Source organism: Clarias gariepinus, chromosome 24, assembly GCF_024256425.1.
Source record: "Clarias gariepinus isolate MV-2021 ecotype Netherlands chromosome 24, CGAR_prim_01v2, whole genome shotgun sequence".
Lineage (NCBI taxonomy): Eukaryota > Metazoa > Chordata > Actinopteri > Siluriformes > Clariidae > Clarias > Clarias gariepinus.
In genome coordinates, this window is record NC_071123.1 from 17,451,412 (window position 1) to 17,466,809 (window position 15,398).

General features: G+C 37.7%; 2 protein-coding genes across 2 annotated transcripts; both read left to right on the top strand.

The window, feature by feature from the left end:
• The first annotated feature begins 1,377 nt into the window (after positions 1-1,377).
• Positions 1,378-7,679, top strand: zgc:193711 (uncharacterized protein LOC569781 homolog). The gene is made up of 4 exons (XM_053484854.1): positions 1,378-1,473; positions 3,370-3,419; positions 5,697-5,722; positions 5,998-7,679. Exons 1-4 carry the CDS (start codon positions 1,442-1,444, stop codon positions 6,319-6,321), a joined length of 432 nt encoding a protein of 143 aa, XP_053340829.1. The 5' UTR covers positions 1,378-1,441; the 3' UTR covers positions 6,322-7,679.
• Positions 7,680-8,230: 551 nt separating this feature from the next.
• On the top strand, positions 8,231-13,540 carry fkbp6 (FKBP prolyl isomerase 6). The gene is made up of 9 exons (XM_053485842.1): positions 8,231-8,389; positions 9,458-9,575; positions 10,025-10,114; positions 10,224-10,426; positions 10,664-10,783; positions 11,001-11,198; positions 12,007-12,116; positions 12,207-12,285; positions 13,186-13,540. Exons 1-8 carry the CDS (start codon positions 8,321-8,323, stop codon positions 12,280-12,282), a joined length of 984 nt encoding a protein of 327 aa, XP_053341817.1. The 5' UTR covers positions 8,231-8,320; the 3' UTR covers positions 12,283-12,285; positions 13,186-13,540.
• The last annotated feature ends 1,858 nt before the right edge of the window (positions 13,541-15,398 follow it).

Sequence of the window (15,398 nt, forward strand, 5' to 3'; positions counted from 1 at the left end):
AGATTTTCCTGTTTGACCTGTATGCAAACAAACTGCTTTGTTATCTGGTCAGAAAACACCTCATCTTTTCAAGAAGCAACAAGAAGTGAAAAGTCTATAAATGCCGTGGGAACTTCGGGTTAAAATGGGTCCGGGAAAGAAACAGGAACTTTTGGGCTATACGAACACCACAGACAGGCCAAAAATCTAATTAAATGTATAAATTACATTTATTATAGTTGTAGCATATAGTTGTGGCACTAATACTGTATATACACTAAACAATACAATTTCATATAATATTTCTTAATGGTTCAGAACTGATGTTTGGTACACATGCAGATGTTCTGATAGACTATGGAATTCAGATTGATCCCAAAGAAAGAAGTTGAGTGCTGTTAGGTCTGGTTTCATCCATTCATCTGTTGTTAGTTTTGAACCTTTTTGGGTCTGAAATGTTGTTGGTCTTTCAGCTGCTCCCTTCAAGAGACTACAGCTGACCATCCGATCCGCACAACGACTTGGCGCAGGTTTTATATTGCATGCCAATCACAATCCTGACACAACCCTCCATTTTTATCCGGGCTTGGGACCAGCACTGCAACTAATGGCTTTACTATGGGCATTGGAAGTTATCCTGGGCCTAATAAATAAATAAAATAAAATAAAATAAAATAAATAATCTTATAGATCAGACTTTTTTGCCATGCTGTAGAATTTCATGATCTCCTGAAATTCTAAAATTAATTTCCACTCTTTGTCTATACCACTTTAACTGTATACAGGGTAGTGGGATGCGCTGGAGCCTATCCCAGGAGACCTAGGGTGGGGGGGGCAAGACAGGCTACACACCATGAATGGGGTGCCAATCCATCCCAGTGCACACATACACACACTCATTCACACACAATGTGCAATTCAGGAACACCATTTAGCCTTATCTGCATGTCTTTGGACTGTGTCGGATTACCTTGAGAAAAGCCACCAAGCACGGGAAGAACAAGCAAACTGCATACACACAGACGAGGTGGGAATCGAACCCGGAAACTGGAGGTGCGAGGTGACAGAGACATGGTGGCCATTAATCCACTGCCTTCTAAAAAATTAAACAAAGAATTTAACATAATTAAACAAGTTAAAAAAAAAAAAAGGTGGCATCCCATCCAGGGTATACTCTTGCCTACAGTACCACCCAGTGCTCCCAGTATAGAATCTACAGTACCACAAGCCTGAACACAATTAAGTGCATCAGTATATAGTGGCATTTCTGTAAATTTATAATTTTATTAGATTTCTGTTCATTGTAAAAGGTCTTATAGTTAAACGTTGAACTTTAAAAGTAAGGTCAAAGGGACAGACATTCATAGCGCACCTGCCGAGCTTCACTTCCCTCCGAACAAGGAAATGAAGAAGCTCATAAAACAGAGCTGCTCGTTGTTCGACTCTTCAAACATGCGCAGCCATGGGAAACCGAGTCACCAACACCTTGGATAAGTGAGTAACACAACTCCATTGGATTTATCCACTGCATGCGGGGAGATTCATGTATAAATATATATGTGGGGTATTCTCTAGATTCTTCTGTATGTTTAAAGCTGTTCATACTGTAGATTTTAGACTGACTCTAATATGTTAAATATTAACGTTTGTTAAAGCATGGCTTATGGCATTCATCTGACTACACTGTGTACTGTCTAGAGATTTAGTTTTAAAAACATACATTATATAATATTGTATTGTATATACTATTAAAATATATATTAAGTGATTTTATAAGATTGGGCTGTGGACAAGGAAGTGAAAATGAAGAAGGATATTTAGTTCACTGGAGCGAATAGCAAAAAAAAAAAAAAAAACAGGTTATATAACACTGCACATGTATAAGCTTAGAAATATCAGGTATAAATATATATAACGCGTGTGTGTGTGTGTTTTTTTTTTTTTGGGACGCGGATATTTTCCGACGTTCTGTAGTAAACTGGAAATCAAAAGAAAAGCAGCTTTCTCACACACACACACACACACACACACACACAGTTCAAAGTCCGTCCGAAACCACAACAATAATGTAAAAAACAGGGTATAAGAGTTTCATAAAGAGATTTATAAAATACCGTCAGTGCTCTTTTTTTTAGGTCGACATGTCGCATTTATTTAAAGTGTTTTCGCTTCTTACGTTAAAGCCAAAAAATTAAAAGGATCAAAGCATGATTCTTTTCCCGTTGTTGCACACGCACCGCTCTGAAACTCTTTGAAGTACGCTCCACCCACTTCGAACGCTTACGCCACCCATCCCTAAAAAGTCGTTTCCTGTTCTACTGCTTTATCTTTTTTATTTTTTTTATGTCTTCTTAATTTTTAACAAACATCTATGACGCATTATAAACGTTATATTCACCTAATATTATAGCAGAAAGAAAAAAATACAAAAATACAAAAGAAAATAATAAAAAGTTATATAATTATCATAACAAGGAGGATGAATTTAGCAATTTGAATGCATCCATAGTTCTGAAAGTCCTTGTGATGTTTTAAAATAAATTCTTAAATTAACCTTGAATTGTATAGTAGACATTGGGCATTATTTCTGTCCGTTTACATATGTCTGTATATCTCTATAATGGATCACAGATAATGTTTTTTTCAAGGTTGTCGAGGAAGCTTACAAAAGGAATTAATAACATTTAATGGATGATGGGGCGGAGATCTCCAGGACTCTAAACTATTTTTATTGCAACTTTAAATACAAAAGGAAGAATAATTGGTGGCACAGAGGCATAGTATTTAGTACTGTGGCATTGCACCTCCAGGGTCTTGGGTTTGTGTGCATGGAGTTTGCATGTTCTTCCCGTGCTTGGTGGGTTTCCTCCAGATACTCCGGTTTCCTCCCATAGCCCGAAAACATGATTCGGTTAATTGACAAATCTAAAAACATTGCCCGTAGTGTTTGTGCACACCCTTTGATAGATTATCACCCTGTCCGGGGTGTACCTTGCCTCGTGCCCAAAGTCTTTTGGGGTAGGCACCCACACATGGATGTCTGCATGTGTTGTCAGAATCACAAATTGGTGACTTGTGCAAGTAAGAAAAAATACTTTCTTGTTGGACTAGGCAACGAATCACCTGGAATAAATAGGTTTGGATAATAGGTTTGAAAAAAAAACCCAGCAGCCCTGAATCATATCATAAACTTTAGAGGACCGACTGTCTGGATAGTGATTATATTTTTGTGTTCCATCAGACACACGCACAAAATATGCTCCAGCAATATGTTTTTGGCTTACCCCTTTTTGTAAAAAAAAAAAAAAAGTATTTTGACTAGCTTATCAAGCTGATTTTTTACTGTATGTAAAATGTGGATCTTAATCGTGGTTCATTTTTCTATCTTAGGTGGGGTATAAATCCAAGGAAACTGAGTCTAAAGAAATCAAAAAGAACATGTAAGAAAACCGCTGATCAATATTATCTTTATTATTAAAACATTCAGATACAACATGTCCTGTCATAAATTATTAGTTTATTCATTTATCTAAGCTTGTGCATTGCTGAACAAATATGACCTCGAGCTACTGGATTTGTTGCAACCAGCGTTACATTTCATATCATTACACACATGGATTTTAGATTTGAAACCGGTTTACTGCTTACAGCTATGTATACATATAAACAACACAACACGCTTTAAGCTTTCAAACACCATCACATCAATGTCATTAGAATTCATGATGTTTCAGTAAGAGAATAGAGTTTAGTTCAATAGTCTACTGTTTTTTTTCCCCTATTTCTGATCCCAACACTCATGACAGTTATGCGCTGATCACTAGGATCAGATGTGTAGGAAACATGGAGTTTTATTGTCATAAAAACAGGGTTAGGAATGTCAGGACTGGGTTGAATTCTTATGTATTAATTGCACTCTTTAAAGCAGAAGTGTCAAGTTTCGAGATATTATCAGTGTGTGTTTAGTTTTCATTCCAACCAAGCAGACCACTCCTTCTTGTGGATTTTTTTTGTAAGATATTAACCACAGCCTGAACTGAGGTTAATAGAAAAGTTAATAGAAAACTATAAGAAATTCCATTGGAATGTCTAATAGTTCACTTTTCTAGCCGCGTTTAAGTGCAGTGATGTCTCCATGGTTAAAAGTGGACTACTCGTCCTGCACATTTAGCAAAGAAAAATTGCTTAAAAAAAAAAAAAAAAAAAAAAAATTAAGGTAACACCTAAATTACACATCAGATCTCGATAAATAAATGATTCAAGTTTAAAATCTTTGCTAATGTACATTGTATAATTTGATTAGAACAAAGTGACATAACAACGATCAATGGAAACTAAAATCATCGTATTCAAAATTTACCCCAAAAATCAAAATGAAAATTTTGAAGATTTTCTACTATGAACCAGAGGTGTCTACCACCCTGTGTGCCTATATGCATGCTGCTGATAAGTGGGTGAATGGTGTCCTGGGGTATCTCCTCCTACCTGTAGACCTGGATCGTGGCAGCTCCTGGACAGTTTGTAGTGGTACTTGGTGAAGTCAGCTGCACAGATACATAATGTCCCATAGGTGTTTAATTGGATTTAGATTAGGGAAACGTAAGGATCAGTCAGTGGCAACAATGACGCATCCAGAAATGATCTTTAATTCATCTTCAATCATCCAGAGACTTTTAGACCACATGAGGCAGGTATTGTCTGGCATCAGGCGAAACCCAGGGCTCACCGTACTTAGGGTTAGGTCTGACAATCGCTCTAAGGATCTTATCCTGGTACATCACAGCTATCATGGTATTGTTGGCCATAATATAGAGGTCTGTGCGGCCCTCCACGGATATGCATTCTCACACCATCACTTATTAATGCTGTAGGCAGTGTAACATTCAACATGATGTCTCCAGGGCCTCTCATGCCTAACACTTGTGTGCCAATGGCGGACATATCAATTCTGGTGTTCTCTTGTGAATACCAGATGAGCTGCACTCTGCTTGACTGTAAGACCAGGTTCTACTAGAGGATGTCTGGCCCTTTTACCACCCTCATGGAGTCCTTTTCTGACAGTTTGGTCAGAACAAAGAAGCAGATCGCGGTTTTTGTAGCTGGGTTGTTGCCCTGTTTAGCTTGCTGGTGTAAAAGACAGTCTATTGGTATCTCCTCCATGCACTGTGCTGGGAGATCATTCAAACGTTCTTGCAACTGCACGTATCGATGTACCATCTTAGAGTTACTGGACTACCTGATTTAGTTTGCTTGTACTGCCAGATGCTAACATTAGTGACAAGGACACAAAAAGCGGAACACAAAACTTGAGAAGAATCTGTTAAGAAAAATAAGCAGAATGCATTTGTCTGTGGCCACTACATGCAAACCGTTCCCTTTTTTTAAACCTGTCTAGCTTTTGCATCTTCCTTGCACTTATTGTCACTTTCAATCGTGCCAAAGGTGGTGAAACCAATTCACAACCACTAGTGCTTTCTAAATGGACAGATTGATATTCCTGAAGTTTAACTGACTTAGTGTTATGCTGTGATGATTGAGTGCGCTATTATTATTATTATTATTATTATTATTATTATTATAGCAGTTTAGATTGTACTGTCCTGTATGTGTGATTAAGGCCTGCTTTACATGATGCATATTCTGTGTTAAAAAAATTTATAGTAACTGTAAAATTTACAGAATTTCTTTATTTCTTTTCCTTTCTTTTCTCACATCAGCTCAACCTCCAGCCCCACCTCATCAGGTACTGTACCAATTTGTTAAAATTACAGCAGGAACTACATTTTACATAATTTAATTAAACAGATTACAAAAAGTAATAATATATGAGTATAATGAAATCTGTTTTCACCCTTAAAACACATGATTGTACATAATTATATGGATGCAGGAAACTTATCCTAGATAAGATAAGCCATTTTTAAAAGAGCTTATACAGATGTTTTTAATTAAGAGCAATATGCGACTATTTTTCTACTCACTTTAAGTTTTTACTGTCTGTCATCTCTTTCGGATTAGACCTTAGATCCCCACATATATGACAACGTGGCACCCGATCCCCATTACGCCATAGTGAACAAGAACAATAAGACGCCGGATTCTGATGGATTGCACTACGCAGAAATTCAGGTGCTGCAGTCTGAATTCACAAGCAAACAGAGGACCGCACCTCCTACCACCTCTAGCACGGAATATGCAACCATTGACTTTCTGAGAGGCACTAATCTGAAGGAGTCTGCCGAACCTGCTGATATACTTATTCCACCTGGAGAGCTGCAGGGGCTGATGGTTAAGTCTCAAAAAAAGAGGCGTGTTTCCTCACATCGGGGTGTCCTCGTTTAATTAAATATACATATATAATTTGTGTATAGTTTTTTATAAATCAAAATTTTCTTCTTTTTTTTTTTTAAAAGAAAGATCAAATGTATGTCGTATTTGTTACACGTTTATGCTGATTCATCATTTTGAGACCTGTGCATACTGGATATTCTTAAATCTTAGACAAAAATGTAAGAGGACATGCTGTCGGGTGTTTTTGGTCAGTTGATTTCACAGTAACAGTAGTGAGTATCTACTGATCTTATCTCTTACACTAGGCTTCCTTTGCATATCTTTGCATATTCTGGAAACAACAATTAGAAACAATTAGTTTCAGGCAGCTATTCTGGGTTCTTATCTGCTTTATATTTGGATTTAATCTTGGAAGTGGGACAACGCCCATGATTGACTAGGAGGGTCAAGTTTTCCCAAAGATAAACATCAGTAGGGTTAAATTTTGGCATCTATGCCGTATTATGTGCTGCTTAATGTTTAAAAGCAAATTATGGAGCCCAGCCATTTTCATTTTAAGCAAAATACACAGAAGGGTATGAAGGAGCAAGGATTAGGCTGATTTTTTTCCATAGTATTGAGATGTCACATGTAAAATACAGTCATGAGCATAATGAACATGACAATAATTTCTTTCTTCTTCTTATTTTTTTTTTTAACTCTGTTGTCATTTTTACCCTAAATGCATTTGAAGTAGAAATAAAATTAGGTATTGCACATAGAGTTTAAATTACAAAACATCTTCCTTGAACTTATTTTAACTCCTTCTTTAAATTCTCAGAAACCACAACACATGGAAAGTTTTAATATACTGTATCATCTGTATCTAACTCATGAATTTGTGAAGTTGTTGTGTAATAATTGAAGTGAAATCACTGTGAATTTTTTTAATTACATCTTTATAAATTTAACATCAGAAGGACTGTTTAAAAAATATTTACAAGCTATATAGGTTTAAAATTTTATTAAAGGACATAAATAAATGTATAAAAGTTCGATTTCTGCCTCAGGGTCTGTGTGCATGGAGATTTGGAGTTTGCATGTTCTTCCCGTGCTTGGTGGGTTTCCTCTGGGTACTCCGGTTTCTTCCTACAGTCCAATGACATGCAGGTTTAGCTAATTGCCGTTTCCAAAAATGTCCGTAGTGTGCGAATGCCCATGTGACTGTTGACTGGAGGTCCTGCCCCGGTTGGAAATAAAGACTCCACAGTCCCTAGCTGGACTACAGAAGTTTCTAGATGGATAGATGAAGTCATGAATTTTTTTTTTGCATGTGTGTGTATATACAAGTGCATATTTGTAATTCTGCATGCAAGGAAAGGAAATTGTGATTACTGTAAATGTTTATAATAAAAAGGAAAAGAAGTTGATATTTTTTCATGCTTTCACACACACACACACACACACACATTAACACATACACACAGAGCCACACAGCATAAGTCAGTTAACAAATACAAATCTGTAATCATACAAAATTGAATATAAAATGTATGAGGTTTAAAAATATTCTTTACATTTGATTGCAGCGCCATCTTCCGGTTACGGGCGATAGTGCTTTCTCAAATGAGTGAAAAAAAGGAACAAAAACACAAATTTTAAAACTTTAATGAGATTTAAACTAAAAATAAAAAAATAAATAAAAAAATAAAAGTGAAATGTGTTACATTTAATATTTATATGGCCTTTGATGACATATTTGCTGCCCAGGTTTTTTTTTTTTAACATGAAGCAAGAAGTTGATTTAAAAAATAATTTTATGTCTTATTTTTTATAAAAAAAAAATTAAAAAAAACCAACCTTTTGGTAATTCCCAATGATTAAATATTAAAAAAAATAAACGTTTTAAAAAATATTCTGAGGTAAAGTTGATGAAAGTTGCTTCATATGATTTTCACTCAGTGCTTTATTGGAGAGAAAAGCTAGCTCTTAATGATTAGCTAACACGATAATTAGCTTAAACACGTTTTACACGTCTCACAGAAATCAACTCGAATTAAAACTCTAAAACATGCCGACGAATGGTGTTTCTTCACGTCTGATTACAGACCCAGAGGAGCGCCGTCGGGGTGGAATACAGGTTACAAAACACACAAACACACACAAACAAACAAACAAACAGGCTAGTCATTATAGCTAGTTACTGAATCTCCAGATTTCTGTCAGTAAAGTAATGTATTAGTGGACAACTGTATTAGCTGCTATTAAAAGCAGTTTTAACCTGTTACAGTGGATGCAAACTCATTTTAAAGAAAGGTTTAGCATTAAAACTAAACAAATTGTTAAAAACAAATCCATTTTATCCAATTGAATCCATTAATAACTTTTATTTTTTATTTAATGTTGTGTTTGTTGACCCAGAGAGTAAAGCTCATGATCTATAAACCAAATGAAAATGCAGTCTGAAATAAAGTGTGGTATCGAAACCTGAAAGTAGAATTCGCTATTGAAGGTCAACAATGATCATGCATTTGGTCACACACTTGTCCTTTTTCAGTCTTGGACATGATGGGCCTTTTCCTCTGTAAAGACTGTTGCTTCCTCTCAGGGTCGTACACATACGCCATCGGTAATGATCCTCAACATGAAGGACGGGTCATCCCCAGCATGCTGACGAGTTCGTGGCAGACTTCGTTGTGATGTTCCTTCTGCTCCTGGGTCAGCATCCTGGGGACCTGGATCACTGTGCAAGTTGTGCAAATCACACTAGAGGATTGCCTTGACTTGTTAATTGTTCTCCGATGATCATCGTGCACTAGTTGCTGAATGGTTTTGACGTTGTCAGGGTCTCGTCATCTTCCAGTGATGTTCTTCCACCCTTGAAGTGCATGTGCCACTCAAAACACCTAAAAAGGACTCTTAAACTTGCTAAATCATGTCAAACTTCTCTGTGGCAGATTTGCCCAGTTTCACACAGAATTACAAATTTGTTCTTAATTGCCGTAAATGCCGTCCATGATGTTGTAACACACATGGTCAGAGTATGTAGGACCTTATGAAGGTCTGCGCTCCCTGTGACTGCGTGCAGCTTTGTGCTGCCATCTATTTGCGTTTTAAAAAACTAGTCTCGAAACGTTTTAATACCCCTTGACCAAACTTAGATAAAGATGGAGAATTTGGTAACATCTTGTGTGTTGTTACACTGTAGACACCTTTCCAGCGTCTTGCTCAGCACATGCAAGATGTCTTAGGAGATGGGGGACTTCTCAAGGAAGTGATGCATGAAGGAGAAGGCCAACTCGTACCGAGAGACGCTTCAGTCTGCAGTAAGTATTCGGCACATTGTTGTTTGGCGTTCGGCTAGTCTGAGAATTTCTAAATGAAAAGAGTCGTTCAGTTTTTTTCCCCCTGTTGGGATGGTAGTGGTGAGATGTTTGGTTTGAACTGAACGCCTTGTCAAATGTCAAGGTTGAGGTAAGTGTTTACCTCACTGTTGATGTCGCAACATGGCGAACAAACATATTTCCATGCAGAAGAGCACTATGTAGTCGTTAATCCTAGTAAATTATTTTTTTGTCAATTTCCTTGCCAGCCATATTGAATAAGACTAAACCAGTGTAAGAATAATCAAATACAGTACAAACATTGCCATGCTGGCCTCTAACACCAACACCCATATCACTTAACATTTAGAGCATGGTCTAGGACATTTGTTATACCAGAATTATTAAGTATTTGACTATCCATGTTAATATCATGCTTAACTTGTCAACAGTCCACTTTTCTGGATTCCTGGAGTATTCAGATGAGCCTTTTGACTCAACAAGGAACTTGAAATTTCCCAAAATGATGAAGCTAGGAAAAGGTAATCCAACCCCTTCCTCATCGCTGTGATACTGAATGACACAATCCTGTCCTTAATTATTGTCCTAATCAGTGTTCAGCATCATTTTTTTTTCTGTTTTGCTGATCAGACATGACTGCGTGGGGCCTCGACCTCGGCCTGCGTACCATGAGGAAAGGAGAGCTCTCTCGCTTTCTTATGCAACCCAACTACGCCTTTGGAGAGAGAGGCTGCCCTCCTATCATCCCACCGTGGACCACGGTCCTGTACGAGGTGCAAGTTTTTGACTATCTGGACTCTGCGCAAGTGGACGAGTTCTTTGCGCTTTCTTTTGTAAGTTTTGTAATTTTATGTGCTTTTTGCGTTGCTGGGTCTGTATTTGTTCTATTTTGCTAGTTGTTATAATACACTAGCTCACCAAAATCACTTATGATACCTTTAATACAATGTGAACCAAAACAAGTCTATCAGTTTTCTAAGAAAAAAAAAGCTTTTATTACAGTCTTTACCTGTCTATTTAATGTGATACTGAGTAAAAATTTTGTTTGTTTGAATCTGTCTGTTAAACAGGATGAGCAGAATTTGGCTCCTTTGTCTACACTGCTGAACGTCATCGACACAGAGCGAAGCTTCGGAAACCGCTGTTTCAACCAAAGCCGCTACGAGGACGCCAAACACAGATACAAGCGGGTGAGCTCAGTGATTCAGGGTTTATTTGATAAGAGTTAAATGTAGAATCATCTGTGTATAATCACACACATGTTTATCAGAGACCGCTAAAGAGGATGCAGTTCAGATTTTCAGAAAAACTCTTAGAATAGACATTACTTGAAATCAGTTAGCAAAAGGAAAAACAAATTCCTGGTTACGAGCCGGCAATCTGCTTCTCGTCTTTGTCGCTGTACAGGCCATGACGTTGCTGACGAACCGCGAGCCAGCAGACGAAGACGAGAGGAGACGCTTGGAGGAGGCGAGTCTGCCCTTCCTGCTCAATCTCTCCCTCACTTACTTTCGCCTGGAGAGACCTCACAAAGCGCTGCAGTTCGGCCAGAGGGCTCTGGAAATCAGCCCTGGTAACACCAAAGCGCTGTTCCGCTGTGGTCAGGTCAGCAACTGTTCATGTCTGCATCCCTTCTCTATCTAATTATTTACTCTATGAGTCAGGTCCAATGGTTAGATGGATTTTTTTTTTTGTCAGTTGCCTAATGCACATTTTAAGACCTTTTAATAACATGTTGGACGTTCAAGTCAGACCGGGCGCTTTGATTGTGCAGAATAACTGAACACTGTTATGAGAGTAAAATCTTCTTTTATTTCTCTATATAATCCCCTGCCACACCAATGCACTTATAACGGTGTTTCATTAGTGCTTGATGGACACCATCAAGGTAGAAAGTTTTCTCAGTACGCTGGAGCCATGATCAGACTGCCTGCTTCACGTCTGAAACACTGGCCTTCCAGGAACTCCTTTAATGGCCCAAACATGTGGAAATGGCTTGGAGCGAGGTCAGGACTGTATGCTGGATGTGGCAATAACTCCCAATCAAGTTCCTGCATAATGTGCAAGTGGTGCAATGGACAGTATGAGAAAAATACAATGCCTTTGGTGAGCAAATTAATTTTTTTTTCTAACACAGCTGGGTTCCAAATTCCAATGTTTCACTGCGGCTGAGAGTCTCATCACCGTACTGTGCTTGGATTAATTGCAGTAATTTTATGCCTTAATTCACAAAATTCACAACATATTTCATCACATGCCCTGGTTTGACTTGAACGCCCCTCATAGGTTTGAACATACAAGAATATCTTAAATGCATTTAGACTTCTATTGGTCAAAGGTTTACGTAATGACCTCATAGTTTTTCAAAACTAAAACTAGTGAATAACCTTTTCTTGCCTTCTGCCTTTATCAGGCATGCTTGGAGATGAATAACTACGAAAAGGCACAAGATTACCTCACCACAGCTCAGGCCAAGAAACCGTTCGACACCGATATCAACAACTTGCTAAGAAAGCTGGCCCAGTGAGTCGAATTATGCCAAGTGTTGCTGTCTAGCTTCGTCGACATTAAAAGAAAGTCTAAACCTTTTCTTTTCTTTTGGACGCTTCGCAGGTGTTACAAACAAGACCTGGAGAAGGAAAAACACATGTGCTCCAAAATGTTTTCTGCCTTCAAATTTGACAAATAAGCAGTAAGTGAAGAACCAGGTTGTATCAAATGAAATCCACCACAAGGGGGCAGTGTGAGAGTAAATGTAGTGTAAAAAGCTCTGGCATCATTTTAAGTCTCGCCACACTTACAGGATGTCGCAAATCTTCAAATCACAAATGTTTTGTCTTCTGCTTAATTAAAGTAAATTGTCATTGTTAGGTTTTACGAAGCCAAAGCATTTAGCTGTTAAACAAAATAACTGGATAAGCATTCTGTAAATCATACTGATTATTTGATATCGCTTACATATCAACATAAAAAGGAAATATTGATATAATTTATTGGATGCTTTTCTGAATGATAGAAATTAATATATTCTATATAAATATTATATTTAATTTGTTTATTATAGATTTTTCTTTTTTAACAAGGAGACATATGTCTAGTGATAACTTTTTCTGTTTTTTTTTATCTAATTTTTGGTTACAGAACATTCATTAAACCTGTTATCGCAGTTAAAGTCGTTGTACCTTTAGCAAAATCTTTCTTCTCTCAACTTCTCTCCTGAAGTTTAAAAAAAAAATCATTGTAAAGACAAACTTAATGTTATAGTGCTCTGATACTGACTCCTACAAAAAAAAAATTCAGCATTAGGCTTAGATTGTATGGCCTGATTTCTATACAAGCTGCTGCTGAGGCGATTGAGCTGTTACCATAGAAACATACCATGAATAAAAAGGCCCAATATAGCAGCCAGCGTTCGACAGGCCAGTGCTGATTAGCATACAATCTAAAAGTGTGTATTAGTGTGTTGGAGTGATGAGAGACAGTGTTAAAGAAGGGGTGAGGAACAGCTGTGAGGGTCAGAGTGGATCCTCACAGCTGTGGAGGCCGACTGTGGAGTTTAATAACTGAGGTGCTCTTCCTTTGTGTGTTACAGGGCTCCGTCAGAATGGTGTGAAGTCACTACCACCCTACAGCAGCACGTTGTGAAATAAATTAAATTTAACAAGATACATGATTTCAGAATGTCGTGTTTATCAAATTTCTGACCCTTGCATGGCTAAAAAAAGATGTCTGTGCAGAAAGTTTCACCATTTTGCTTCAACAATGTTTTTCTTTGCTTAAATATCAACATCAGGTGTGCTTAAGTATCCTGTAGTTGTCAGTATTGTTTCAGTTCTGTTGGTATTCACAGTGTTGTTCCACTCCTTTTTTCATTTCCGTACTGAAATTGGTGATTTATATGTAATTTGTTTGTATATTCTCAATACACGTAGCATGTACTATAGCAAGTCATGTGTAACTTGATCACTTGTCCACCGGCGCAGAAGCCGGTCTGAAACATGCATGGGTGACCTCTCGAGTGCCACCTGTGGTTTATTTTCTAAAAGAAAGTCAAGGCTTTAATTATCCCTAAGCTCCACAGCAGCTGGCCCAATCCATACAACTTCATCAGCCAAGGTCTTTGTTAGTAAAGCTCTGAATCAAGCACACCACCTTTACACTGACTAGCATCAGCATAAACGTGGCATTTTTATAAAATCCCTTTTGTAATGCCTGCATCATATAAACCTTTGGCTTAACATATTTTTCTAAATTAATATGTCAGCTATAATTACATTCTCCATAGTTTTAGCCTTCTCTAGTCACTTCTACAATCTTTGGTGAGGTTCTCCTTGATGGTTTCACCTGTAGTTAAGTTCCCTATGAATCCTTCATCTAAAGTTACTTTCTTTATTGATCTATCATCCATAGTAATGCTCTCTACGAATTCTTCACCTCTGTAGTTTCTTTCTCCAAAAAGCCTTAGTTTCTTCATGGATCCTTCACCCACAGTTACTTTCTTCATAGATTTTTTACCCACAGTTATCTTCTTAGTGTCTCTTTCACCCATAGTTACTTTCTGCATTGATTTGTTTCTGTAGTTACTTTCTCCAAAGATCCTTTACACATAATTATTTTTTCAAGAATATTTATCTCATAGTTATTTTTCTTCACCAATAGTTACATTCTCCATGGATCATAAAGTTAATTTCTTCATGCATACTTTACCCATATTGACTTTCGCCAATGATCCGTCACCCATAGGTACTTTCCTCATGAATCCTTTACCCATAGTTAATTTTCTCAATGGATACTTCACTCATAATTACTTTTTCCCATAATTTTTCACTCATACTTATTTTCTTCATGGATCAATCACCTGCAGTTACCTTTTCCAAGGATCCTTCACTCATAGTTATTGTCTCCATTTATTCATTCGCTCTGTTTATTTTCTCAATTCAGCCGACATTTGAATTGCACGGCGGTGAAGCGTGCGGCTCCAGAGTTTTTGCTTTAGTCCTGAGTTTAGGTTACTGTCTTTAAAGTTTCACATGTTTCACATCTCCCTATGTGTCTGTGTGGCTTTCCTCCAGGTTCCTTTAACCTCCAAAAAACTTGTGTGTGAATGAGTGTGCTTGCACCATGCAACTCAGCATTCTTTCACCTCAGAAATATTGGCAATAAGGAATATATTTTAATTCAATTCAATTTTATTTATATAGCGCTTTTAACAATTGTCATTGTCGCAAAGCAGCTTTACACATTTAAAAGAATTATTTAAGCTTGTACGGAATGTGAATGAACCAAAATGGTCAGTTTGTCCCTGGTGAGCAAGCCGAGGGTGACAGTGGCAAGGAAAAACTCCCTGAGATGGTAATACCGTAGGAAGAAACCTTGAGAGGAACCGGACTCAACAGGGAACCCATCCTTATTTGGGTGAAACAGAGAGCAGGAATTGATCTGCATTCATACAGTGTGTTAGTTGGCAGGCAGTTCAGCTATAATAGCTGATGTTAATTGATGTTAATATGGAGTCCAGTTAGTTATTGAAAACTCAGGTAGACTTGTAGAAAGTTCCAGTCATGAACTATCGAACTGTCAAGTCCTCAGAGAAACAGCTGCCAACACCAGTCGAGGCCAGAACCGTCTTCTAGGTAGAGAGAACCATCCCCAGACACGAGACGCATCCCAAAGAGACACACGGGGCATCCATGTGACGAGATCTTCAAGCAGAAGCGTAGGACCAGGATGGGTCAGACAGGTCCAAAGGGCAATATATTGTCACTAAACGATGCAGAAAAACTAGCTCATGCTTTTATCACCTCT

Excerpts from the sequence above, each read along its gene's own strand:
- zgc:193711 (XM_053484854.1), top strand. The coding sequence starts at position 1,442 with ATGGGAAACCGAGTCACCAACACCTTGGATAA. Across the intron at positions 1,474-3,369 it reads GTCACCAACACCTTGGATAA|GTGGGGTATAAATCCAAGGA; the intron begins GTGAGTAACACA and ends TTTCTATCTTAG. Across the intron at positions 3,420-5,696 it reads AAAGAAATCAAAAAGAACAT|CTCAACCTCCAGCCCCACCT; the intron begins GTAAGAAAACCG and ends TTCTCACATCAG.
- fkbp6 (XM_053485842.1), top strand. The coding sequence starts at position 8,321 with ATGCCGACGAATGGTGTTTCTTCACGTCTGATTACAGACCCAGAGGAG. Across the intron at positions 10,115-10,223 it reads AATGATGAAGCTAGGAAAAG|ACATGACTGCGTGGGGCCTC; the intron begins GTAATCCAACCC and ends TTTGCTGATCAG. Across the intron at positions 12,117-12,206 it reads TTGCTAAGAAAGCTGGCCCA|GTGTTACAAACAAGACCTGG; the intron begins GTGAGTCGAATT and ends GACGCTTCGCAG.